Source organism: Myotis yumanensis, unplaced genomic scaffold, assembly GCF_028538775.1.
Source record: "Myotis yumanensis isolate MYYU_CA2020_CCGP unplaced genomic scaffold, mMyoYum1.0.hap1 SCAF_12, whole genome shotgun sequence".
NCBI lineage: Eukaryota > Metazoa > Chordata > Mammalia > Chiroptera > Vespertilionidae > Myotis > Myotis yumanensis.
Window position 1 is genome coordinate 19,334,141 of NW_027223763.1, and position 27,448 is coordinate 19,361,588.

The window sequence follows — 27,448 nt, forward strand, 5'->3', positions numbered from 1 at the left end:
TCCCGCGCCACTCTGCCCGTGTCGGGCCTGCTTCGCTTGCAAGTCGTTGTCCCCTCCGCTGCCTCTGCGCCGGCTTCAGCCACTACCTCGGGGCTCCAGGGGCCCAGTGGCCCGGAGGCCCAGTGCGCCCGCGAGAGCTCGGAGCCGCGGACGGAGAGGCGCGTGCGCAGCCCCGGGCGGACTCCGGGAGGCCGGCTGCGCGTGGCCCGGGAGGCGAGGAACGCCCCGTTGTTTGGGAGGGAACGCGGCGTCAGGTAAGCGTTCTGGTGGCTCCTGGGTTGGGGACACGCAGCCCGGCCCTGCCCGCCAGGTCTTGATGCCGGGAGCCCCGGGCGCGCACCTCTGCCTGGTGCAGGCCCAGGCGTGGGGTGCTGCCCTCGAGCCTTAAGTTCTCTTTCTGCAGGTTTGCCTCCGCCCGCGGCATTGGGCACGGGGAGGGCCCTGCTCCCCGGCTGCACGCGTACCCAGCCTGCGGATGCCTTGCAGGAGTGGGCAGGACCGCTGAAAGCGAATCAATTAATGCGCCACAGCAGGCGATGGTTATCAGAAGTTCCCAGACGGTGGCGGGTCCCTTCCCGGGTCTGGGACTTTCTCGTGATGCCCCCTGTGCTTCTCCATCTAATGTGGGGTATTATATGGCCCTCTATACCGTGGAGGCAGGGACTCGGAATCATTTCTTGTCTGTATTGGAGCACTTACCCAGTTCTCATTCCATGTGTTGTTTTGTTTGTAATCCTCACCGGAAGATATTTTTCCATTGATTTTTAGAGAGGGGGGGAGGGTGAGAGAGAGAGAAACATTTATGTGAGAGAGACAGATTGATTGGTTGCCTCCAGCATGCGCCAGGAGTGAACCTGCGCCCAGGTACAAGCCCTTGACTGGGAAAGGACCCGCAATCCTTCCTTGCGCAGGCCCATGCTCTACCACTGAGCCACACGGCCAGGACTCTTTCCTTGTTTGATGTAGGCGGCACACCAGTGATTGGGATTGACTGGGTACTTACTGTATAAAGGATTCAAGCTGTATACTGACTGACAGCCACGGAGGTAACCAGTGAATAGTTTAGAATAAAAAGTGTGAGCAAAAAGTAGGCAGTTTTCAAGTTGGGGAGCAGAGAGAGTAGAAGTGCCATGTCCCCAAATAGGGAAAACGTGTGGTGGGGAAATAGCAAGTGCTTACTTCATTTTCCAGGTTGCATTGATGTGTTTGTGAGGCATTCTTGCGGTAACATTAGGAGGTTGAATTAGGAGGTTTAGTATCCCATATAGGGAGGGTCAGGGCTAGACGTTTCCATCTTGGCAGCATATTAGTGATCTGCCTGGTACTTGTCGTCAGTCAGGGGCTTCATAATTAGTTAAGAGATGTGTAAAGGAGCAATGGAAGACAATGGAGTTGTCAGAAATGTGGGAGATCAGGATTGATCTCTAGTGAGAGAGTTCTTTACTACATTTAAAGACAGAAAAGTCGAATCATCGAGGGCTAGGAGTTGGAGATTGCAGATGTAAAAGAAAGGGTACTAGTAAGTTGGGGTCCTGGGGGAGTTTGGAGGATACTCCTTTGCTGTCCTTGCAAATTGTGGGGACACCTGAGAAGATAAGGGAGTCAGGATGATGGGTGTGAACATTTAGAGAAGTTCTTTTTGACACTGGGAGAGTCCGGGAGGGGGGAAGATGAATGATGAGCTCACCTGGGCAGGTGATTCTGGAAGCTCAATGATTTGAGAACTCAGGTCGTTTGTTGTATTTGTCAGTCAGGGTCCAGTTGGAAAAGTTGAAATCACATTATTATTTGAACAGAATTTAATATGAAGAAATAGTTAAATAGTTGTTGGAGGAACAAAAAGCAAAAGGTAAACTAATGGAAGTAGGTAGCTACAACACTTAGCTAGGGCTGGGGATCAAAACAAGGGAAGCCCTTGGGATTATCATGCCTGAACTTGGAGCAGAGGCATTATAAAGCAAGGACTCAGACCTCTGGAATTCAGAGGAGGAGCCCTCCTATTGCTGGATTTCAGACACCTGGAGGGGGCCTGCCTGGTTATTGCTGGTACCTCCAGGGATGGGGGAGATGAGGCTGGTCATGGGAGTATGTACTAAAGACTGGGACCAAGGGCCCCTGCAAGGATGAAAGCCCATTGCTGTGGCAGCAGTGATGGGAACAGTAAGAAGACAGGAAATAGTGAGTTCCTCTCAGCTCTCACTGCCTTTACCCTCCAGATTCGTATCCTTCGGTACATGGACCTCAGGGCTCCACGGGTTATTGGTGAATATTCACAGAGAGGGATATGAAGATATTTTGATGATCTGATCATGGCAACAGTAACAATAATAATTATTATTAGGTGAACCAGAATGAAAGAGCCCGGAAACTACACATTTGATCCCCCTCTTGTCTGTCCTTACCTCTTGCTACTATATCACCTGTTTACTCCCCTCTAGTCAGACATGCCAGGCAGTCTCTCATCTCAAATCTACCAGTCCTTTCAGATCTATACCAGTGGTCATCTCTATGTTTAAAGAAAGATCAAGGATGTAATTTTTATATGCTTTGGAAAGCCTAAACTTTCTGTGTGGAATTAAATTTAAAACCTTTATGGTATAATACAGGTTCAAATAATTTCTAGAAGTTCTTGAATATAAATATCACGTAAGCTTATAAACCATTGTTTACCTTGATTTTTTTTCTTGCTTCCACCATGCATGGTTTGCCTTTCTCTTTAACCACATTTTATATGTTATCCTTCATATTACACTTAGCATTATCTGCTGTGTAGGAGGATTACCTCATCTTTTTCAATGTCATATGTATGAAATGCCAAGATGAGAGAATTCTTTTTAGAATATGGTGGCTTTAAGTCCATTGTGGTTTGTGTAATTGCCATTCCTAACATAACTTAGGGATTTCCAATTATAAACCTTAGAGGGACCAGAATATAAATACCCAGTACATTAATATTTGTTTTCCTCTTACTTAATATTATACATTAAAGTAAGTCTGATTTTGCCAGATTGAAATAGGTTTCCTATTTATCATTCTTTTCTCACCTTACTATTACACTGGTAAAAACCAGGCCAGGAAAGCTGAATTACATGAAGTAATTATATCAAGTCATTAAGCAACTCAAACATTGGTTATCATTTTGAAGTAAACTGTTGTAATTTTACAGGTCTTATTTTCCCCCTGAGAACAGTACATCCTTATATTCTACTTTCGATTTAAATTTTAACTTTTTTAATGGAAGTATATCCCAGTTTATATATAAATATACCTAGTGATATTAAAGTAATTTCATTCCAGATTTTCTTCAAGTATTTATATGGATTTCAGATGATTTTATAAATCTATTGGATTATAAAGTTATCCTTATATTCAAATATAAAATGTTTTCCCATTCATTTTGTTCTTTCAAATTTACTGAGGAATAACTGATGTTAAATCTTTTTTTGTCTTAGAAGTGAGTGTTTTATCAAGGGATATTTGTACTTTTTTTTTCAGGAATAGCTTCACCATGAGAAATCTGAAGTTACTTCGGACCCTGGAGTTCAGGGATATTCAGGCTCCAGGGACACCTCAGTGTTTCTCTTTCCGAACTGAGCGGAGCACAGTGCTCATTGGCTCAGAACATGGACTGATAGAAGTGGACCCTGTCACAAGAGAAGTGAGTTATTAATTGAGAATGCAAGCATTTGGCATGACCGCTGACTTGTTTTTTTCCAAACTTGCTTCCCCCAGATAGTCTTTAAATCGTACTGAATTTTTATATTCCTAAATGAGAACTCCCTTTGTTTTACAGTGATGTCATATTAGGTGTAATTTAAATAGTAACCTACCTTTTACTTTGTTACTCTTTTAAATATGAGTTGGCAAAACTCTGACCTCATATTTTATGTGGGCACCCTACCTTTTACCCTTTCTACCTTGTAATTTTTTGTAATAGTGGTTCTCAACTAGGGATGCAACTGAAAATTGCCATTTTAAAACTGTTTCAGCCTCCATCTCATACCAATTAAATCAGAATCTTCACTCCAGGATCTTGAGCATGTGTGTGTGTATATTTATATATGGTGAGTCAAAAGTAGGTTAATGGTTGCTTATATGGAAAATAATACAATTAATAAATAATAATACAAGAATAAACTGGACAGAAGAAAGATGGTGGAGGAATAGGAGGATCTTTCTCCTACCTCCTCCCGGAATCTAACTAGAATGAGAACTACAGTGGGAAATACTCACCCTGAAATACCTGCTTTAGACAGAGGGAAGAGACTTTTAAACAAGGAAGGCCAGAAACCACCTCTAGACTTGTAGGAAGGGCAGGGTTGAGAGAGGCCTTTGGCTGAGCTGTCAGGAGCCATGGGCCAAGGGTGAGGAGGGTTCCCTGGGAGAGAGGCTAGGACATCCAGAGAGTTGAGCCACTGGGCAGTAGCTGCCCACACAGCAACCGGAGGTGCATAATGTTAGGTGCTTCTAACAGAACGTTGAGCAGCTTGGCAACAGCCACCCACGTAGCAACCAGCGCCAGGCTTCTATCAGCCAGGGAGCCAGAGCTCAGGAATTCCGTGCCCAGTCTCTCACCCAAGTTTTGTTGGAGTGGGAGGTGCATAGTGGAGTTGCCTGAGGAGAGACGGGTAGAAGTGTTTGGGGAGTGTAGCAGAGAGGACAGCTGCCGGGATACCTGTGCTGTCCCTCCCATTCTCCCATATTACAGCAGTATTTCTCCTGAGATGCACAAGCCCCTCCCTATACCAAAAGCCTCGGAAAAGGCAATTACCCCACCCCTTGGGATACAGCTCAGGAGGCAGCAATCTCAGGGAGCATCAGTGGCTGGCTATCTTGCATGAATATTCCCCCTTTTTTCTTTCCCTTTTCTTCCCCTTTTCTAGTATTACTTAATTTTTATTTTATTAGTAGCAGTAGTATTATCTTTTTTGTTTATTATTCTTGTTGTGTTGTCTTTCCTTTCCTAATTTTCTTTTCTTTGGGGTTTTTTTGCTGTTGTAGGGTTCTTTTGTATGTTTTGTTTTGTTTTGTTCTGTTCTGTCAGCACCTGCACGGCATGGTCAGGCTTGAGCATCACAGTTATCCAGCCTGAGAAGAATCTCACCCATGAATGGGAAAACAACAGTCAAGACCCAATTACAACAGAAGAGCCCAAATCACAAAAGGGTCACTACTAGAGCATGCAGCTCAGTAGTTCAGGGAGTCTGCACCACTGGGTCCAACAGGACATTTACTACAAAAGACCACCCCTACTAAGACTAGAGTCATAGCAGGTATTTTAATAAATAAAAACAAACTCAAAGATACAACTTAAAGGGGAAGACAAAGAACCCCTAAATGAAAGAAAAGGAGGAATCTCCAGTAAAAGATCTAAAAGAGATGGAGGTAAGCAATTTACCAGACATAGAGTTCAGAGTAATAGTTATAAAGATGCCCAAGAAACTTAGTGAAAACGACAAGGAACTTAGTGGAAACTACATCAGCACGAAAAAGACTATAGAAACAATGAATAAAAACCAATTGGAAATGAAGCATATTGTATTTGATATCAATAATACACTGGGAGGAATTAAAAGCAGGATTGATGAAGCAGAGGATTGAATCAGCAATTTGGAAGACAAAGTGGAATGACACTCAGAGAAACAAAAGGCAAAAAACATTTAAAAAGCATGAGGAGAGGTTAAGGGAACTTTGGAACAACCTGAAACAGAACAACATCTGCACTGTTGGGGTACCAGAGGGATAAGAAAGTGAGCAAGGGAAAGAGAACCTGCTTGAAGAAATAATGACAGAAAACTTTCCTAACCTGGTGAAGGGAAAAGTTACACACAAGTTCAGGAAGCACAGAGAGTTCCGTTCAAGAGGAACCCAAAGAGACCCACACCAAGACACATCATAATTAAATGTTAAATGTTGCACTAGCCAGTTTGACTCAGTGGATAGAGTGTTGGCCTGCGGCTAAAGGGTCCCGGGTTCAATTCCGGTCAAGGGCACATGCCTGGCTTGTGGGCTCAATTCCCAGTGGGGTGTGTGCAGGAGGCAGCCAATCAATGACTCTCATTGATGTTTCTATCCCTCTCTCCCTTTCTCTGACTGAAATCAATAAAAAATATTTTTTTAAAAACAAAGGCCATAAGAGACAAAGAAGGTCACTATATAAGGCTAGATGGATCATTCCAACAAAAAGATATAACCCTGTTAAACATATGCACCCAATATAGGAGCACCTAAGTATATTTTTAAAACTACTGGAGACTGTAAAGGAGAGATAGACAACAATACAGTCATAGTAGGGGACTTTAACACCCCATTGACATCACTGGATAGATCTTCCAGACAAAAAAAAATCAACCTGGAAACAATGACCCTAAGTAATGCACTAGATCAGATGGCGTTAATTGATATTTACAGAACATTTCACCCCAAAGCTGCAGAATATACATTCTTCTCAAATGTACATGAAACATTGTCAGAGATAGACCGCATGTTAGATCACAAAACAAGTCTGTACAAATTCAAGAAAATTGAAATCATATCAAGCATCTTCTCAGATCATGATGGCATGAGGCTAGACATCAACTACAATAAAAACACCCCAAAACATTCAAACACATGAAGACTAAGGAGTATGTTATTAAATAATAAATGGTTTACCAATGTGATCAAGGAAGAATTAAAAAACATCCTGGAAACAAATGAAAATGAACAAAATCTAGGGACACAGTGAAAGCATTCCTGGGAGGGAAGTTCATAGCATTACAGGCCCACCTCAAGAAGCAAGAAAAAGCTCAAATAAACAATCTAACCCTACAACTTAGAACAATAAGAAAAGCCCAGAGGAAGTAGAGGGAAAGGAATAATAAAGATCAGAGTGGAAATAAATTACATGGAGGATAAATAAACAATATAAAAGATCAATGAAACCAAGAGCTGGTTCTTCAAAAAGATAAACAAGATTATCAAAAAGATAAACACCTTAGCCAGACTTATCAAAAAACAAAGAAGTGATGACCCAAATAAATAAAATCAGCAATGAAAGATGAAGTAACAACTGACACCACAGAAATACAAAGGATTGAGAGAAAATACTATCAACACCTGTATTCCAACAAACAGACAGCCTCGGTGAAATTGACAAATTCCTGGGAACATACAGTATTCTAAAACTCAATCAGGAGGAATCAGAAAACCCTGAATAGGCTGGAAACAATGAAATTGAAGCAGCAATAAAAAAACAACCTCTCAGCAAACAAAAGACCTGGCCTGGATGGCTTCATAGGGGAGTTTTCCCAAACATTCAAAAAAGAACTAACACCTATCATCCTCACACTATTCTAAAAAATTCAAGTGAAGGAAGGCTTCTAAGTTCCTTTTATGAGGCCAGCATTATCCTAATTCCAAAACCAGATAGAGATACTACTAAGAAAGAAAATTAGAGTCCAATATCTCTGATGAACATAGATGCTAAAATCCTAAGCAAAATATTAGCAAACCAGTTCTAGCAATACATTAAAAACATCATACACCATGAGCAAGTGGGATTCATTCTGGGGATGTGAGGCATGTACATTATTAACAACTCAAATGTGTTATGTCACATAAACACAATGAAGGATAAAAATCACATGGTCTTATCAATAGACTCAGGGAATGGATTTGACAAAATCCAGCACCCATTTTTTATAAAAAACTCTGCAAAGTGGAAATAGAAGGAGCATACCTCAATATATCAACATAATAAAGGCCATATCTGACAAACCTACAGCCAACATCATACGCAATGGGCAAAAACTAAGATACATTTACCCTAAAAACAGGAATAAGACAGGGTTGTCTGTCCACTTTCACTGCTCTTTTTCAACATAGTACTGGAAGTCCTAGTTATAGCAATAAGACAATAAGAAAAAATAAAAAGCATCCAAATTGAAAGAGGTTAAGTAAAACTGTTATTATTCACAAGTGAGATATTGTACATAGGAAACCCTAAAGATTTTTACCAAAAACTACATTTATTTCTGCAAAGTAAATAACAATATCCAAAAATCGATAGCATTTTTATATGCCAATAAAGAACTCTCAGGAAGAGAAACTAAAAAAAACAATCCCATTTACTATTGCAATGAAAAAAAATAAGAAACCTAGGGAAAAAATTAACCAAAAAGGTAAAAATCCTGTACTCAGTAAGCTGTAGGTAATTGGGGAAAAAAAAAAAAAAAAAAAAACAGAGGAAAATGCAAACAGTAGGAACATATACCTTGTTCATAGATTGGAAGAATTGATTATTAAAATGCCCATACTGCCCAAAGCAACCTGTAGATTCAATGTAATCCCTATTAAAATACCTTCTGCTTATTTCACAGATCTAGGACAAATATTCCAGAAATTTATGCAGAACCAAAAAGACCTTCAATAGCCACAGCAATCTTAAGAAAGAAGAACAAAGTTGGAGGGATCACAATACCAGATATCAAACTATACTGCAAAGCCATTGCAATAAAAGCAGCCTGGTACTGGCACAAGAATAGGCATCTAGAGCAGTGGGAGAGAGCAGAGACCCCAGAAATTAGCCCACACCAATATGGGTAATTAATACTTGATAAAGTAGGCAAGAGCATACAACGGAGTAAAGACAATCTATTCAATAAATGGTATTGGGAAAATTTGACAGGTACATGCAAAAAAAAAAAGAAACTAGATTATCAACTTACACCATACACAAGAATGAATCCAAAAAGGATAACAGACTTAAATGTAAGTTTCAAAACCCATAAAAATCCCAGAAAAAACCATAGGCATCAAAGTTAGACATCTCAAGTAGCAGAATTTTTGCTGATACATCTCATAGGGCAAGAGAAACGGGAAAAAAATAAGCAAATTGGACTATATCAAACCAAAACGTTTCTGCACAGCAAAGATATCATGAAATGAAAAAGGAGAACGTATTTGCCAGTGATACATCTGGTAAGTGGTTAATTTCCCAAATATATAAAGAACTTATACAAAAAAAGGAAGACGATACAATTTAAAAATGGGCAAAAGACCTGAATAGACACTTTTGCAGAAAGGACATACAGTTGACCCAGAGACATGGAAAAATGCTCAACGTCACTAATCACCAGAGAGATGAAAATGACAGTGAGGTACCATCTCACACCTGGCAGAATGGCTACCATAAAAAAAAAAATCAACCAATGCTGGTGAGGATGTAGGGAAAAGGGAACTGTAGTGGAAATGCAAACTTTTGCAGGTACTATGGAAGACAGTATGGAGAATCCTCAAAAAATTAAAAGTGTAACTGCTGTTTGACCTAGCTATCTCACTTCTGGGAGTATATTCTAAGAATCCCAAAACAGCAATCAGAAACAATATATGTACCCCAATGTTCATAGCAGCGTTATTTACAATAGCTAAGATCTGGAAACAGCCCAAGTGCCGTAAGTGGATGAATGGATAAAAAAGCCATTGTACATTTACACAATGGAATACTATGCAGCTGTACAAAAAGAAGGATCTTTTACCCTTTGTGACAGAATGGAGGGACCTGGAAATTATTATGCCAAGTGAAATGAGCCAATCAGAGAGAGGCAAAAATCATATGATTTCACTTATATGTGGAATCTAATGAACAAAATAAGCTGATCAAAAATAGGTCCAGAGACATGGAAGCATGGAACAGACTGGCAGATCTCAGAGGGAAGGAGTGTGGGGAGAAGTGGGAAGAGATTAACCAAAGAACTTGTTATGTATAGCTTATGGATACAGACAATAGTATGGTGAAGGCCTGGGGTAGGGTGGGAGCCAGGCGGATGTGGAAAATGGTGGGACATCTATAATACCCTCAACAATAAAAATAAAAAAAATAAAAAAGAATTAGCTATTTCATGTACTCAAGTGTAAACCTACTTTTGCCCACCCCTGTATATATTTAAAAGCTATTTGGATTGATTCTAATATCTTTCCTTAATTATATTTTGCTGCTGATGTATTTTAGGTGATTACATTCTTAGTCCCCTTCCTCCATTGATAGAAATCTTAGAAAACTATAGTCAGAAAAAGAAAGAAAAAGAAAGCCATAGTTACTAGCTTTATGTTTTAATGGATATTTTTTAAGAGACCAGGCTTTTTGCTTTTATTTTATGTTTATCAAAAAGCTTGCATTAACTATTTTTCTTGTTAAAGATAGTAGGGTTATGAGAGTCCTTAAGTGAAAGTTTGGATTTTTATCTAGAAAAAAATTTTTTTGAAAGCTTTTATATTATAAAAGAAGCATTAAAAAGCATTTTATTCCTGGAAATGTTGTGAATTGTTCTTATAAGTAGATTGGCTTAATTTGCTTATGTGTTTGTTTTGATGGAAGGTGAGAAATGAAATTTCTTTAGTGGCAGAAGGCTTTCTCCCAGAGGATGGAAGTGGCCGCATTGTTGGTATTCAGGACTTGCTGGATCAGGAGTCTGTGTGCATGGCCACGACTTCTGGAGATGTCATACTGTGCAATCTCAGCACACTCCAGGTAAGTGCAATGTTCCTTGTGGAGGAAGTCTCAAGCATCCTCCAACAGGACCTTGCTTTGCGTAGAAGTTTAAAAATTCAGGCGATGTACTATTTAAGCATTTTACAAATTACAGTCGTTGCAATATATATTTCTTTACAAAAAAATTGTTGGTTTGGCTTCAGCTATATTTCAGGATTCTTCTAAAACTCAGTTTTGTCTACAGCATTTGTTAATCAGAACAATTACAACCTGGCCATTCTTGTGTGGGTGTAGTTCACCTCTTATCAAAATCTGATCCTGAGTTGTAACCTATATTTCTCAATTAGAAAGTCTTTGAAATATTTATGATTGCCAAAGGAGATAGATTTCAACCATTAGCCTCTTTCTCTACTCTAGCATAAGACTGATTTCTGGATTTCTATCCTTTTTAACAGCAAGAGTTTCACACTAAAAAAGTCTAAGTCTTTTTAAACCTCTTTGATTACTACATGAGTTGTGATCTCTTTAACATTGATTGTGCAGTGAGACTTACAGTATTACTAATAATATAATGATAGTAGTAGCAGACATTTAGTCAATGTTTACAATGTGCCAGGCACTTTGTCAAGTGCTTTTCAAGCAGAATTTTATTTAATACTCACTACAATCTTAAGAGGTAGAGTGTTTTCCGATTCTTTAGAACTAGAGGAAATTGAGGCACAGAGAGCTTAAGTAACTAGGCCAAAGTCATACAGTTTTCAGAGGGGATATGAACCCTGGCAATCTAAATCTGATACCTTTGCTTTTAACCATTGCATTTAGTGCAGTAATAAATCTTACTTTCAGTTTATGGTAAGAAATATCAAAGGCATCAAGTACAACTTAAATAGTGTTTCTCACATTTAAAAGGTATGCTTTTATTTTCAAAACTTTCTGTAGCAATTTTTCCTGATTACTGACCTCCTCCTATCCATTAATTTAATTAAATGGTGCTAATCCTCCCTCTTTGTGGCTTTTCAATGTATGCAAGACAGAATCCATGTTCTTATTGTACCTTATCGAACCTTTCATATGTGTTCCCCAAATTCCTTTTAGCCTCTCCCCTCCCCCATCATCGTGTGTGTGTGTGTGTGTGTGTGTGTGTGTGTGTGTGTGTGTGTGTATGCCTTATGCTCTACTTGCAGCTGTTATTTAACTGCTCTTTTTTGAATTTTGTGTCTCAATATTGCATTTCCCCCTGATGTCTTTTTCCTGGCCCTATTATCACCCTTCAAGGCACCTTTCCAGAAAAGCTTTCCTGAACTCCTGGGCTACTAGTGCTTTCTTGCTCTGAGCCTTCACTTAATTCCCAGAAACCTCAATGATAGCTCTAATGCCACTGTAGAGCCATCTTTTCATCTCCTTTCTGAGATAACTCTGGGAGGAATGGCATGTCCATAGTCACGTCCACTTCCTGTGCCCTGTGTCATGCCTAGTCTCTCAATACCTGATACTGAATAAATGTTTATTGAATATATTCACGGTTGTGTGTTTTGTTTTTAATTATTTTGATTATGGTTATAGTAAATTTTCACTGAGACAGTGGGGTTTTAATCTCTCTTACTTTTTTTCTGTCTGTCTCAGCTGGAATGTGTAGGGAGTGTAGCCAGTGGTATTGCAGTCATGAGTTGGAGTCCTGACCAAGAGCTGGTGCTTCTTGCTACAGGTAAACTTGTCATTGATCTCATCTGACTTTTATAAAACACTTGAGGCCTAGTGCATGAAATTCATGCACTTCGGGGGTCCCTTAGCCCGGCCTGCACCCCCTCGTAGTCCGCGAGCCCTTGGAAGCTGTCAGTCTGACATCTTAGCGCTGCCACAGACCCTGCCACCGCCGCTGAGCTTGCCAGCCGTGAGCCTGGCTTCTGGCTGAGAAGTGCTGTGTCTGGCTGAGCATTGAGTGTCTGCCCCCTGGTGGTCAGTGCACATCATAGTGAGCGGTTGAGTGACCTTAGCATATCATTAGCATATTACACTTTGATTTGTTGAATGGACGACTGGACCCTTAGCATATTAGGCTTTTATTATATAGGATGGCTCCTAATATCTCACAGGGTTAAGCTGTGTAGGTTTCAAAAATTTTCTTTAGCAATTGCCGAAACCGGTTTGGCTCAGTGGATAGAGCGTCGGCCTGCGGACTGAAAGGTCCCAGGTTCGATTCCGGTCGGGGGCATGTGCCTGGGTTGCGGGCACATCTCCCAGTGGGAGATGTGCAGGAGGCGGCTGATCGATGTTTCTCTCTCATTGATGTTTCTAACTCTCTATCTCTCTCCCTTCCTCTCTGTAAAAAATCAATAAAATATATTTAAAAAAACAATTATACCAGTGTTATAATTTAGAGAGGACTTTTATGTTAGCTTTACAACATAAATAGCTGAAAATAAGCATCACGTCAAAAGCTCTTTGCTTTTATGAGAGTCTTGTTCTGACTATAAACTCCTTCACACCAGCTCTGTAGCTTCCAGTGCCATTGTTACTTATGGAATGGCAAATTTGTAGTATGAAAATGAAATCATTCTTGTTTGTGCCCCTTCAAGGTCAACAGACTCTGATTATGATGACAAAAGACTTTGAACCGATCATGGAACATCAGATCCACCAGGATGATTTTGGTGAAAGTGAGTATACCTTTGTTTGAAATGTCTTGTGATCTGAGTTCCACTCAAGTTTGATCATTGTCTTGTGCACTAATCTCCATGTCATAACCCAGAGGACTATAATGTTTGAACTTCCATTCATTAAGTGTCTGATCGCCCAGTTCCTTTGACCCACTTCCGATCTTGAAAGGCATACTTCAGTGCCTCTCCCGGTCTGAGAGTTAGCTTTGTCAATAATCTGGGGAATAGAAATCTATGCTTAGGGTCATCTTGATAGTTGTTGCTCAGGAAAGGGACTACACTAGCTAGACAGAGGCGGGGAACGTTATGGACTGTATAAGGCTGCAAAATCATTTGGCCTGGCCCTGCCAAGACATTAGGGATGAGTTAATGTTTGACCAAATATAGCAGGCTAATTGTGAAGTTGATAATTTTGTATGGCCCTTGAATGATGTTATAAATATCCAAATGGCCCTTGGCAGAAAAAAGATTCCTCACTTCTGAGCTAGAATGAGGAGGGCATTTCTGGGGTTCAACTTTGGGGAGAAGACAAGAAAGATTTTCAATTTTTGCTGAGGTCTAATTTCATGCCTTCTTATTCCACCAACTCTGAGAAGTCATTTAGAAAATGGCTACTCATTTATTCATTCAAAAGTAATTTATTTGTTCAGTAATAATTTTGGGGTCGGTATGAACCCAGCAGTGTTAGGTGCTGTAGAGAATTTGGCTTTTCTCTTAAGGAGTTCCATTAGTTCACTGACAACTTGATGTGCAGGTATTTGGGTAGCATAAGGGGAGGAAGGGAGTAATGGAGAGGGAAGACTACGCAGACGTGGCTACTGCAGTTGGTCTTCGGTAAATAAGTGGGGAGGGGAGGGGAGGGGAGGGAAGTGGACCAAACAAGTGAATAAACCCATTCCAGGGCAAGGTGTTTCCCGGAAGCCTTTGACACATCATAACTTTTTCAGACAACTGTGAATACTTAAGCATTGGTGGTTGGCAGGACGTGAATGTGGAATGAAATAAACAGGATGGATTTTGATTACGTTTGGTAGGAAGGGAATTTGAACATTAAGTTATAGGTGATCAGCCATTAAAGGTTTTGATGATACAAGATTGAGTGATTGGTGCAGAGGGAAGAGGAAGGGTGATCTGGCAAGAGGTTGCCATAGGAATATAGGTGAGGGATAAAGAAGGTGGGTGATGGGGCCAAAAGAGGGAATAAATTCAGGAAAAATTTGATTCTCAACGAGGATGGGAGTACATTGTTTGGAATTATCTGAGCAACTCTTTTGGAATATGTGTGCATGGTTCCTCTCCTGCCCTAGCCAGTTTGAAAAATACCACTTTAGAAAGTACAATAGTAGGCTTTGGGTATGTAGGTGAAGAAGAAAGTTTAATGCAGTGATTCTCAACCTTCCTAATGCCGCGACCCTTAAATACAGTTCCTCATGTTGTGGTGACCCCCAATTTCATTGTTACAAATTGAACATAATTAAAGCATAGTGATTAATCACAAAAACAATATGTAATTATATATGTGTTTTCCGATGGTCTTAGGCGACCCCTGTGAAAGGGTCGTTCGACCCCCATAGGGATCACGACCCACAGGTTGAGAACCGCTGGTTTAATGGGACTCCAGCCTGAAGCTCAAGTGGTGGGAATAAAAGTGCCAGGATTTGAGAGGGAAGGTGGGAAGTGCTGGACTGTAAGGGGTAGGTGGTGAGTTATGTTTTTGGTTTGTTTCAGGGCTACATGGTATCACTATGTGAAGTAGGCAAATAAAAGGGGCCAAATCATTGGCATGTAGGAATCTTTACAATCTTGGGAGTAGGTGAACTTGCTCAGGGAGCAGGTATGGTCCTGGAAGAGTGCAGGATCCAGGATGGGTCTCTGTGGCGTTCAGCTTTGAGGACAATCATAGAGATAGATAGTAACCAGCACACCTTTGCATGGGAAAGTGCCCTGGGCCTAGCTAATCCCACCTACTTTTTCATAATGTTGACTGCTGGTCAATTAATTGAGGGGTCTCAGAGCACCCAAGTAATTACAGTCCCTAACTTCTTGGAAACTAGCAATGAAACTGCTTTTATTTAATTTCATTTAGCTCACTGGTTGTCTTACATGTTCTCAATCATTTGTTCTCTAGACAAGTTTATCACAGTTGGATGGGGCAGGAAGGAGACCCAGTTCCACGGATCAGAAGGCAGGCAAGCGGCCTTTCAGGTGCAAATGGTAAGGTTGATCTGATGGATAAAGACACTTAGAGGCTAATAAGGGACAGATGTCTTGTGCTTTTTAGTAAAGCTGACGCTGTTCAGAAAACCTCAGGGAACGAGTCATCCTAGGACATTGATGGCGAACCTTTTGAGCTCGGCGTGTCAGCATTTTGAAAAACCCTAACTTAACTCTGGTGCCGTGTCACATATAGAAATTTTTTGATATTTGCAACCATAGTAAAACAAAGATTTTTATTTTTGATATTTATTTTATATATTTAAATGCCATTTAACAAAGAAAAATCAACCAAAAAAATGAGTTCGCGTGTCACCTCTGACATGCATGTCATAGGTTCGCGCTCACTGTCCTAGGAAGATCTTTCTTTTTTAATGTCAGTTGCTTCACCTTTTTTTTCTTCAGTGTATGGAATAATTATAACCAATATTCAGTGTAAAAAATAAATCACAGATAGAAATAAAACACTTCATGTATCTCTTCTTGATATGCAGAACTGTTTTTATACTTTCCTACATATGTAGATATTAGATTTTTTTTCCTGATTTTTCCTTTTGGATGAAACTTATTTTCCTCCATTCTGGATACATTTTGAAGGTAGAGCTATAAGATTTATTAATAATAGATCAGGTGTGGGGTGTGAGAGAGTGGAATTGAGGATGATTTGGGGCCTAAGCAAATGAAAGCATTGTGTGTATATTATATGTAGAAATTTCCATGAACTGCCCTTATAGGATAAATGAGTCATGTACTGCCTGCCAGGTACATTTTTCATCTTTCATTACTTCTAGCTGCATTTTGTGAATCGTATTTCATCTCTTAACCCTGCACCTGAGGAAGTTTGTGTTCTCTACCATGGTTTCGTTTCGCCTAGAATGAATCTGGTTAGGCTGCCAGTGTATTCCCTGGGGTGCAGACGGTGGCACCATTCTGACTTAACCTGTCACAGGAATGGATGATGGCTGCTCAGGTGGAGTGGTCCCCAACCCTGCAAAGTTGGTTTCTGTCTTGAAGGCCTTCAGGATTGAGATGCAGGTGGCACTGGACTGTGTTCATCATTGTTGCTGCCTTTATTACCTCTGGCTCCGCTCTTCTGTGCACTGTTGTGAAGCTTACACAACAAATAGAACTCTCTCTCTGTTCTATTTATATTTAGACAAACAACATTTATTTTCTTGTCGAAGTTACCTGGTAGATTCCTCAACTCATTGGTGTTAATATCTTGATCTGTAACTTTCTTCCTGTTGCTTGAAGGCCATTTTTTTTTTTTTAATGCCCAAAGAAGAATTTTGTTTTGTTTGAAGTTCTTTTCTATTGCTGATTTCTGCATCTGAGGATCCTTTCATTAGAAGAGTTCCTGAGGTTTCTATGAAGCTGGTTTTTTCTAGGTAGTTTAATATCATATGAAAGATTGACATCTAATAGCCCGAGGCTTGTTTGATTCTGGGCCATTTAAGGCCCCCAGTGACATCTGTCTTTCCTCATCTCTTTAGATTGAGTCTGCTTTGCCCTGGGATGACCAAAGACCACAAATCACCTGGCGTGGTGATGGACAGTTTTTTGCCGTGAGTGTTGTTTGCCCAGAGACAGGTATGGAAATAAATTGCTGTTAAGCAAACAAACAAAAAGTTTATCTTATTAAATTCAGGAAAGTTTATTCTCTCTTTTTTTAGGTGATACTCAGCATTTTAAAGATTTTTAAAAAATTGATTCTTAGAGATAGAGGAAAGGAGAGGGAGAGAGAAACATCAATGTGAGAGTGAAACATCGATCTGCTGCCTGCTACACAATCTCTACTGGGGACTGAGCCCACAACACAGGCAGCCTTTTGGTGTATGAGAATCCAACTGGCAACATTTTGTTGCATGGGATGCCGCCGGCCAACTGAGCCACACTGGCCAGGGCAATTTTTTCTTTCTCATTGAGAGTTTTCTTTTATTACATAAAGATATACTTTAGATGTTAATGAATTGAGAACTAAGAATTAGAAGAGTTCTTTGAGGCTATTTTATCCAGCCTCCTATGTGTTGGACACAAATTTTTACCAAGATTAATCTAATTTGTTTGTAAAACTATGACAGTTTTTGTTAATAAGAGGGGTGTTTGAAAAGTTCCAACCTGACAATACTTATCATAATGCTTTAAGTTTGTTTGTTTGTTGTTTTGTTTCCTCTGTACCTACTGCATAGGGGCTCGGAAGGTCCGCGTGTGGAACCGTGAGTTTGCTTTACAGTCAACCAGTGAGCCTGTGGCAGGACTGGGCCCAGCTCTGGCCTGGAAGTGAGTGGGAGAAGTAATCTTTTAACTCCTTCCTCAGAATTCTTGGAACTGAGGGTGGGGGTAAGGGGAAGAGATCAACCAAAGGACTTGTATGCAAACATATAAGCCTAACCAATGGACACAGACACCAGGGGGGTGAGGGCATGAGTGGGGGGATGGGGAGGCAATGGGGGGTGGGGGATAAGAACACATATGTAATATCTTAATCAATAAAGAAAAAAGAATACAAAAAAAAGAATTCTTGGAACTGGGGTAGAGGTGGTATCTATTGAATGTGGGTGTTTATATAACACAAAAAGAGAATTACTTTTTTTCATTTGGCTGTAAGCCTGTATGTTTTTTTCTTTTTTAGTTCCCTGAAGTCTGACTTCAATTTGAATAGTAGATTCTGAGTTTCTTCGCAGATCTCACAATTCCAAGGCTCATACGTTTTGTAGGTTATAGGCAGGGTCTCCATGAAGCCATTGTATAATACAGAAAATGGTGCTTAGAAGGGAAGTCTCTGTATGCACAGCTCTGTGGGCAGTGGAGCTCTGGTGAGGACTAGGAAGAGGGCTTCCTTTCTGTGCACAATCTCCCACACCAAGGGAGTCTGTTTGCCGAGGAACGTGCAGGGTGGATCCAGCCTGATTCTCTTGGCCCTGCACCCTTGTGTGGTCACAGCCTGCTTGTGATTGTGGCTGCCCTTAATATAGATAGAGGATGTGTCTCATCCACTGTCTCAGTAGCATCTGTTATATGCAAAGCCACGAGGTCTGTAGGTTTTAGATATCTCATTTCCCACCAGTATTTGAGTAGCAGTTGGATGATAGAACAAAGAGAAAAATGTTTTTGAATTAAAACCCAGAGATGAGGTGATTGAGAAGTCTTTAAAAATACCTGCCTGAGCATGGAATATTTGCTGAAGTTATCTACTTGAAGGAGAAATAGGTTATGGTGTTATAGGACATTATACATGCAATGATTTAAATAAAGTATTGACTTTTTAAAAAATCACCCAAGTGCCTTCTAAATCTGAGGCTTTTGGGGCAAGTGGAGGCTTTGTGCAAATTAGGAAAAGGCACTCTATCCTCTATAGTCTCTCACTAGGATGACTGCTTACTTAGTGACATGGAATTTGAAACTTCCTTGCATGCTTCTTTTTGTTTTTGCTGAAAAAAATAATTTCTCCTGATTTTATCCCTTTTAAAGCCAGCTGCATGTACTTTGGGGCCTTCTAACACCCTCTGTTTGCTTTAAGGCCCTCGGGCAGTTTGATTGCATCCACACAAGATAAACCCAACCAGCAGGATGTGGTGTTTTTTGAGAAAAATGGACTTCTCCATGGACAGTTTATGCTTCCTTTCCTCAAAGATGAGGTGAAGGTAGGTGCCTGAGTTGTTTCAGAATCAAATTTAGGGACTTTCCACAGCTATAGAGAAGGTTTATATTAGATATGGACGTGCATGTAAATAGAAGCTCCCGTGTATGTAGTAATAGAAATAGTGGCTTCTTATAACTAAGTTTTTTTTGTGGGTTTTTTTCTTCTTCTTAAAAAACGAGAAATTCTTTTTCTTAGAGATTTTTAAAAAAGAAATGGTATTTCTTTCCCACCCTACATAAAACATAGACAGGAAATAGAAATGCTAGTTTTTATTGTTTATTTTGACAAAAGTACAATTCTTCCAGCAATAAAGATGCCTTTCATTCATAACATTGAAACCTTAAGCAGCGTGTGTACCATTAGGATCTTTGTTGGATCAGATACACATCCAATGGTTATTTTAATTAAAGACACTAAAAGTGGAGAGAAGAGGTGGATGACCTCCCATGTACCTTTTATTTGTAAGATACCAACATTTTGCAAAATTATTTTATCTATCCACCTCTCTCTGACCCTCACACACAAACACACATTCACACACATTTTTATTTTATTTCCTAGGGTTTGTTTTTTTTTTAATTCTAGGAAATGTACTTTTAATATTTTTTTTCTAACAGTTAAGAACATTTTTCTTTAAATAACCATAAGTAACCACAATTACATTATCATAGCTTACAAAATTAGTAATCATCCCTTAGTATTATCTAATCCCTAGTCCATATTCAGATGTCTCTGATTGACTAAATGTCACTTGCATTTGGTTGTTAAATCTCTTTGAATCTTTAAGCATAATGCATTTTCTAGAGTCCTCTGCATATGAGGACAGACTACACAGATTTGTTTAATGACTCTGTAGGTTAATAATTTATAGCTAGGGCTCTGCTCCAGGAGAGGATTGTTTGGTTTGTGAGAGCAGGGAATTCCGGTATCATAAAGATTTTGAAGTAAATACATAGTTAAAGGACAATGACAGGTCTGTTTTCCCTACTAGGTCAATGACCTGCTCTGGAATGCAGATTCCACTGTGCTTGCAGTTTGGTCGGAAGACCTTCAGAGGGAAGAAAATTCCAGTCTAAAAACCTATGGTAAGACAGCACTGTTTCAGCCTTTTGCCCCGTAAAATATAGTTGAAAGTAGATGTGGAGTTGCCTTTATCCCTTCTACTTAGTCCTGCAGTGGAATAAAATATGGTGGAGAGGGGTAGGTGGAGATGGGCCAGTGGTTAGGTTTAGGTTATTTATGGTTTCAGTCATGCATCAGTCACGGGTCTTTAGAGAAACAGAATCAGGGCAGGCCAGCAGGCTGGCAATTCAGGTAGGAGTTGATGTTTCAGTCTTATCTGAAATTTATAGGGCAGGCCCGCAGTCTGCAGACAGGCAGGATCCTACTTTACATTTTTGAGGTAGAATTCCTTTTACTCCAGGAAACCCTTGCTCTTTAAGGCCTTTAATTCATTGGATGAAACCTGCTCATTGTGGAGGATAATCTGCTTTATTTAAAGTCAACTGATTGTAGTAGGGCGAAATGGGTAAGGGGGATCAAATCTATGGTAACAGATGAAAACTATTGGTGGAAGCACTCTACAGTATATACAGATATCAAATTATAACGTACACCTGAAAAATATATAATATTACTAACCAATGTTACTCAATAATAAATAAATAAATAAATAAATAAATAAATAATTTCTTTAGAAAATTGAAAGATAAAAAGTCACCTGATTGTGTATGTTAAGCACATCTACAGAATACCTTGCTACCTTCCCAGCAATATCTAGACTAGTGTTCAGCCTGGCACCATAGCCTAGCCAAGTTGACATATAAAATTGACCATTACAGGTCACCAGTAATTTCTTTTCTTAGATGGTATTGCTATAGGAAGTCACAACGTTGACCAAAAGAATACTAAACTGTGAAAGTGAAAGAGAAATTGGATTAGATATAAGAATTGTCTCTATACCTTTTAAATCGTGTAAGTAGGTATTTTTTAGTGTATACGTAATAGGTGAAAACATTACAAAATAAAGATGAGAAGGAAAATAGTTAATCCATAATTCTGTCTCTTTAATAATCACTATTGAAATTTTCTCATCTTCCAGATTTTATGGATATGTTTCAGTATAGCCATGATCTCATTTTTGTTATGTATATAGATAGGTATGATGCATCAGTTTTGTAACTTACTTTTCCACTGCCACAAACATATTTCCACTTCAGATAGCCATCTATATTATTTTAAATTACTGGATAATATTCATTTGTGCCGCAGTTTATTAAATCCCATTTTGTTAGACTTTTAAAGTTTTGTACTTTTTCATTATCAATAATAATGCACTGAATATTTTTTCATTCACTCATTTATTCATTTGATGCAGTGGTTTTCAACACTGGCTGCACCTTTATATTTTTAAATTTTTATTTTTTAAATATATTTTTATTGATTTCAGAGAGGAAGGGAGAGGGAGAGATAGAAGCATCAATGAGAGAATCATTGATTGGCTGCCTCCTGCATGCACCCTACTGGGGATCGAGCCTGCAACCTGGACATGTCCCCTGACTGGAAATTGAACCATGACCTCCTGGTTCATAGGTTGAGCTCAACCACTGAGCCATACCCGGCTGGGCAACCCTGGCTGCACCATTAGAAAACAAAACACTTTGCAGGCCTCATCTTATTGAATTCATTGTATCAGAATGAAGACTATCCATATTTAATTTAAAAACAAAATGCTTCCAGATAACTTTTAACATGCAGCCAGGGTTGAGAACCACAGGGTGTCAAGGGCAGGCAAGGCACTGTGATATGCTCAGGATATGTGTAACATAAGAACAGCCATGATTCCTGTTATAACAGCATGAGCAGAAAGTCTAGCTTACCAACTCACTGCTAGGGAGATGTATTGAGATAGCCAGGTGGAGAACTAGGTTAGATTTGCTGTAACCACTGAATTAAGAATTAGTGAGTTGGGAGATAAAGAAAATAAATTTCTTAATATAATCAAGACCTTCATTTATTTGTGTCATCTGTTTAATAAAAGTTGGTTTTGACTTGACATGATTAGGTTTTTTTAGCTTTATTGAGATATAATTGGTATATAACTGTGTAAGTTTAAAATGTACAATGTATGATTTGATATATGTATATATTGTAAAAAGTTTACCACAATGAGATTCACCCTCAAATGGTATGAGGTCTTGTCCTCACATAATTACCATTTTTATTGTTGTTATTGTGAGAACATTTAAGATCAACTCTCTTAGCAACTTTCAAGTATACGTTACTGTATTGTTAGCTGTAGTCACCATGCTGTACATTAGATCCCTGAAACTTACTCATCTTATAACTGAAAGTTTGTACCCTTTGACCAACATCTCCCCATTTTCCCCACCCTCCAGGATTAGGTCTCTGCTTTTAATAGATGTTGGAAAAGATAATTGCTTGCTAATCTCCCTCAGACAGCTGAATCCTAGTTAATACCAGAGAGCCTTGCACCCAGTTGTGTGCAAAGCACTTGGGAGAAAGTAATAAGCAACTTAAGCTTAGTAGAACATAGTGGTGCTAGTCCAGTACTTCTGGATTGAGTGTTTTAATCTTCTTTTTAATTCTTTATGAAAAAAACAACTGACTGAAACACTGTCTTGTCTTAGCCTTCCATCCTCACGATTAAAAAGTTTGAAGGTAGAGGCAAAAATAAACATGTGTTTCTGACTTTATTGAGCTTGACATTTTGTCTTCATGGAAAATTGCCTTTTGCCAATTGTTAATATTATTTTAATGGAGAGGCTGAGCAGGAAGGGTCATTCAAAAAAGAAGTTTGTCCCATCCTCCTCTAGCAAATGGTATGAGGTCTTGTCCTCCAGCCTCTGAGGCCTCCTTTCATTTTCCCTTGCAGTTCAGCTCTGGACTGTGGGGAACTACCACTGGTATCTCAAGCAAAGTCTGATCTTCAGCGCCTGTGGGAAGAGCAAGATTGTGTCTCTGATGTGGGACCCGGTGACCCCGTACCGGCTGCATGTTCTCTGTCAGGGCTGGCACTACCTCTGCTATGACTGGTGCTGGACGACCGACCGGAGCTCGGGGGATTATTCAAGTGACATGGCAAACGTGGCTGTCATCGATGGAAGTAAGCAGCTAGAAAAGGTGTCTGTGAGCCTGGAAGGGGCCCCTGAGCCGGTGCCTGCAGATGTGGTGGTTTGGCTAAAACAATGGGGAATATTTATTTGGTTGGTTGGTTGGTTTATCTTTACTTATTTGTTGTTTTGTTTGGATGAGAATGCACATAGCTGGGGCATGTACTTTCCTGAGGACCACAGTCCCTCCCCACATCCACCTCCCACCCCAGTTCCTCATTGTGCTGCATCCATGGTCTTCACATATTTACTGGTCCAGCCTTTGAAAGACATTGAAAATTCTGACCCTGGGCAGAGGAGAGAGTCGTGTTAGGGTTTTAGATGTGTTTGCCTTGTCTTTTGCCCTGACTCAAATTTTCATTGACCCTTGCTTCTAAGATTGTAATGTGAGTTGCTGTACTAATTCATGTTCTGTGTAGTGGTCATAATACTGATTTAATAATCATATGATCTGGGTAGAGGACTTAATCATATATGCCTTATTACTACATCCATGCCGAGGGAAGTGCTTCAAGGATTTTAAAGGCATTGATTTCCTTGCGTTAGCCTGGCTTGGTTGCAGCCAAAGCTAGAATTCTGATCTCTTGACCTTGTCCTAGCTCCTGGCTCCTGAAACCTCCAAGACCAGAGACGGACTTCTCCAGGTCTGGAGGGGACAATAGCCTGATATAGACATAGTCCATGATACTTCCTCCCCCTACACGATGTTTATTGATGATAAAAACACCAAAAATTATTTTAAAGAATTGCTGTATATCTCCTACCACCATCATTAGTTAGTGGTACTGTGCTGTTCTGGTGCCTTATTTCACAATTGAACATCCATGTGTCTGATCCTCCTCCTCCTTCTCTGTCACATGCAGACAGGGTATTGGTGACAGTCTTCCGGCAGAGTGTAGTCCCACCTCCCATGTACACCCATCGAATGCTGCTCCCAGAGCCTGTGAATCAAGTCATGTTCTCTGCGTGCCCTGAAAGGAGTAACGACCTCGCTATCCTCGATGCCAGCAACCAGATTTCTGTCTATAAATATGGTATGTTCAGAACTGTTACAAGATGTTCTGAGTCAGGTTTCCCCTCTAAAAAGCAAGTTATAGTTTGATGTTGCCTTCGCTCTAGTGTTTCTAAAAATTTTGAAGTTTATAATTAATATCTTTATCATCATGATATTTAATTGGCTTGTGGGGGGGTCTTTTTGAGGGAATTTCAGTCTTACTCTGGCTTATAAGAGCTATTCCTTTGCTTTGTTGAACTTGAAGAGTCAGTTATTTAAAGAATAACATTCACCCCTGGAAATAGGATGGTATCTTATTACACCTGTAACGTGTTTTACAGTTTTCATTGCCTTTGCACATATTTTCAGTTGATCTCACAGCACTCCTAGGAGCAGTGTCACTGATGGACTTTTTTGTTGTTTTTTTTAACGTTTTTGTTGATTTTAGAGAGAGAGGAAGGGAGAAGGATAGAGAGATAGAAACATTGATGAGAGAGAAACACATCATTGGCTGCCTCCTGCACGCCCCCTACTGGGGATTGATCCTGCAACCCGGGCATGTGCCCTGATCGGGAATGTAACCAATGACCTCTTGGTTCATGGGTCAACGTCACTCCACCACTGAGCCATACTGGTTGGGCTGGATTTTTTCTTTTTTATAATGAAGGATAGAATGCCAGCGGGTTTGCAATTTGCTTCAGCAAGCATGGACAGGGAGTCCAACTGAGGTGTCGTAGCTTCTAATCCAGTTTTTTTCCACAGCCCCATTGCTCTCAGTTCCTAGTTGCTTTCCTGATGGGCTGGGGAAACCTGACACTTTTTTTTAGTTGTGAGTTCTATGTTCATGTCATGAATTATACAGGCAAATGGCACTGGTGGCCTTGTTTTCAAATAACTTATGCATTCTCAGAGAACAATCTAGATAGCTGCTAGGATAGAATAATCAAAATTAACTAATTTATATTGGAATTCCCTGCTAATCAGTGTTTCTGTTGAATTAGCAGGCTTCTGTTTATACTAACAATACAGTGGGCCCTCCTTTTGTTCAGTGTCATTTTGTTGGAATGTTGATGAGATGCTGTGTAGGAACTCTTGTTTATACCAGTTACCTTATGATAAAATAGATTTTGTTACATATCATTTTGTTAAAGTCGCAGAACCCATTAATGGTATTGAGTAAGGACTTACTGTACTTGGATATGTCTCCAGCTACTCTGATTTTAGTTTTACTCTGTAAAATGCTATAACAGTTCTCCGTAAACTTTTTATTTCTTAATAACTTTTTAAAAAGTAATGTGTTCATTGTTAAGGAAAATCAGAAAAAGCAAAAATTAACTTCTTTTCAAAGTAGACTTTATTATCAACCTGTAATATCAAAAGTAAATAAGTGATTGTCTTTATACTTGACTACTGTTACTGCTGGTTTTCTTAGCTTAAAAGAATCAGATGTAGAGTAAGCTTTTGTGGTGCTTACTAGATGATACTAATTTAAGATTGTATAATTGTTTATTGTTTTACTATGTACAGAATATTTTATCCTACATTCACTTAAAAAATAACTTTATTCACACCACTCATCCATTTAGGGTGTACAGCTCTATGGTTTTTAGTATATTTGCAGTTTTGCAACCATCAGCACAGTCAATTTTAGAACACCTCTATCTCCCCAGAATGAAATTCTGTAGCACCCTACATTCATGATACTGATACAACACCATGATCAGATAGGGCAGGTTAGACCTCGCTCTCGGGCGGTGTGTCAGGTGGCTGTGTGTGGGCAGGCCATGGTGTGGGCACGGGGAAGCAGACATACCAGTGGGGCTGCTCAGAGTGACTAGGCAGGAGATGATGAGAGTTTGAGCCAGGGAAGTGTCTGTAGAAAAAATACAAAGCTGGGAGCTGGAAGCCTTTGAGAGTGGGGAGCATGTTATAGCGTATTTGGGTATAAAAGAGTCTGGGAAAAGGTTGTGGGAGTTGTTATTAAAATGTAGGATGGCCCTAACCGGTTTTGCTCAGTGGATAGAGCGTCGGCCTGCAGACTGAAAGGTCCCGGGTTCGATTCCGGTCAAGGGCATGTACCTTGGTTGCGGGCACATCCCCAGTAGGGGCTGTGCAGGAGGCAGCTGATCGATGTTTCTCTCTCATCGATGTTTCTAACTCTCTATCCTTCTCCCTTCCTCTCTGTAAAAAATCAATAAAATATATTAAAATGTAGGATGTAGAGATTAGGCTTTTTAAACATGGAGCAATTTCAGACGATGGCCCTGGTGTGGACAGCTCACCTGCGCAGGGAGCACAGCGGGGGGGCGGGGGGTCAGGATTGCTGTGTAGAAGCAGCGAACGTCAGCTGTTGTGCAGGTGACAGTGAACATTGAGGAATAATGCATTTTATCGGGATTAAAAGGAAAGAGAAGAGGAAAGATTGGAAGTTGATGTTAAAGTCAGGATATTCCAGTTTGAGGTCTCAGAGTGGGCAAGTCAGAATACTGATAAGGGCTACTGAGCCGAAGGGAAAGAGCTTGTGATACAAATGAACAACTTGGAGGCGAGTAGTGCACCTTTGAGTCCAGTGGAGACAAATTAGATGCCAGAACTTGCATAGGAGACATTTGCTGTGTCCCGAGTATTGCTCCATGTTTATTGATTGTCTCTTATATGACACGTTTTATTCTAGTCCATATGATTGTGGAATTTATCTTCTAGTTGGGGAGAAATATAGTAAATAAAAGTTGAAGTCTATGAGGTGGTAAATGCTGTGGAGAAAAATAAGCAAGGTCAGGGTATGGGAGAGCATGAGGTGGTCAGGAAGCCTCTATGTGAAGGTGACATTTAAGCAGAGACCCAGTGGCAATTGGAGAGGGAGCCATGTGAATGCCTGGGGTAAGAGCATTCTAGGTAGAGTAGAGAGCAATGGCGAAGGTGCTTGTCTGTGTAGGAAATAGCCAGGAGTTCAGGGAGGCTGCAGCAGAGGGGGTAAGGGGAGGGTGGTGGGTGGAGTCAGAGAGGTGACAGGAAACAGCTCTCGTTGGCCTCAAAGGCTCTGGTAAGACTTCAGTGTTTATTCTGTGTGAGACAGGAAGCCTCCGGAGGGTGTAGAGCAGAAGAGCGTGGTGTTCTGACTCAGTTTTTTAAAGGGTTGTATTGGCTGCTGTGCAGTGAATAAACTGGATCAAGAATGGAAAGAGAATATCTTTTGATGAAGGATGCTAGGTTGGTGAGAGGTGGTGGTGGGGCAGTGGAGGAAGTAGCACTGGGGTGAGAGGACAGCCCTCCCTGGTCTTGCTGAGGTACAGCGAGGATTGTGACTGGGGTAGTATGAAGGGGAAAAAAGATTTG

At 40.2% G+C, this 27,448-nt stretch overlaps 1 protein-coding gene across 3 annotated transcripts in view; it reads left to right on the plus strand.

The window, feature by feature from the left end:
* Window position 1: 1 nt before the first annotated feature.
* The window catches only part of ELP1 (elongator acetyltransferase complex subunit 1), a 58,779-nt gene continuing 31,332 nt past the window's right edge, over window positions 2-27,448 (plus strand). The window contains exons 1-12 of one of the 3 annotated variants that reach the window (XM_070430960.1): window positions 2-254; window positions 3,496-3,658; window positions 10,358-10,510; window positions 12,095-12,176; window positions 13,048-13,128; window positions 15,257-15,342; window positions 16,836-16,932; window positions 17,532-17,622; window positions 18,863-18,986; window positions 19,977-20,070; window positions 22,881-23,111; window positions 23,982-24,152. In XM_070430960.1, coding sequence (XP_070287061.1) covers window positions 3,509-3,658; window positions 10,358-10,510; window positions 12,095-12,176; window positions 13,048-13,128; window positions 15,257-15,342; window positions 16,836-16,932; window positions 17,532-17,622; window positions 18,863-18,986; window positions 19,977-20,070; window positions 22,881-23,111; window positions 23,982-24,152 — 1,360 coding nt within the window. In that variant the 5' untranslated portion in view covers window positions 2-254; window positions 3,496-3,508. Of the gene's footprint in view, window positions 255-3,495; window positions 8,962-10,357; window positions 10,511-12,094; window positions 12,177-13,047; window positions 13,129-15,256; window positions 15,343-16,835; window positions 16,933-17,531; window positions 17,623-18,862; window positions 18,987-19,976; window positions 20,071-22,880; window positions 23,112-23,981; window positions 24,153-27,448 lie in introns of those variants that run through there. The other 2 variants (XM_070430958.1, XM_070430959.1) reach the window with 2 other exon arrangements.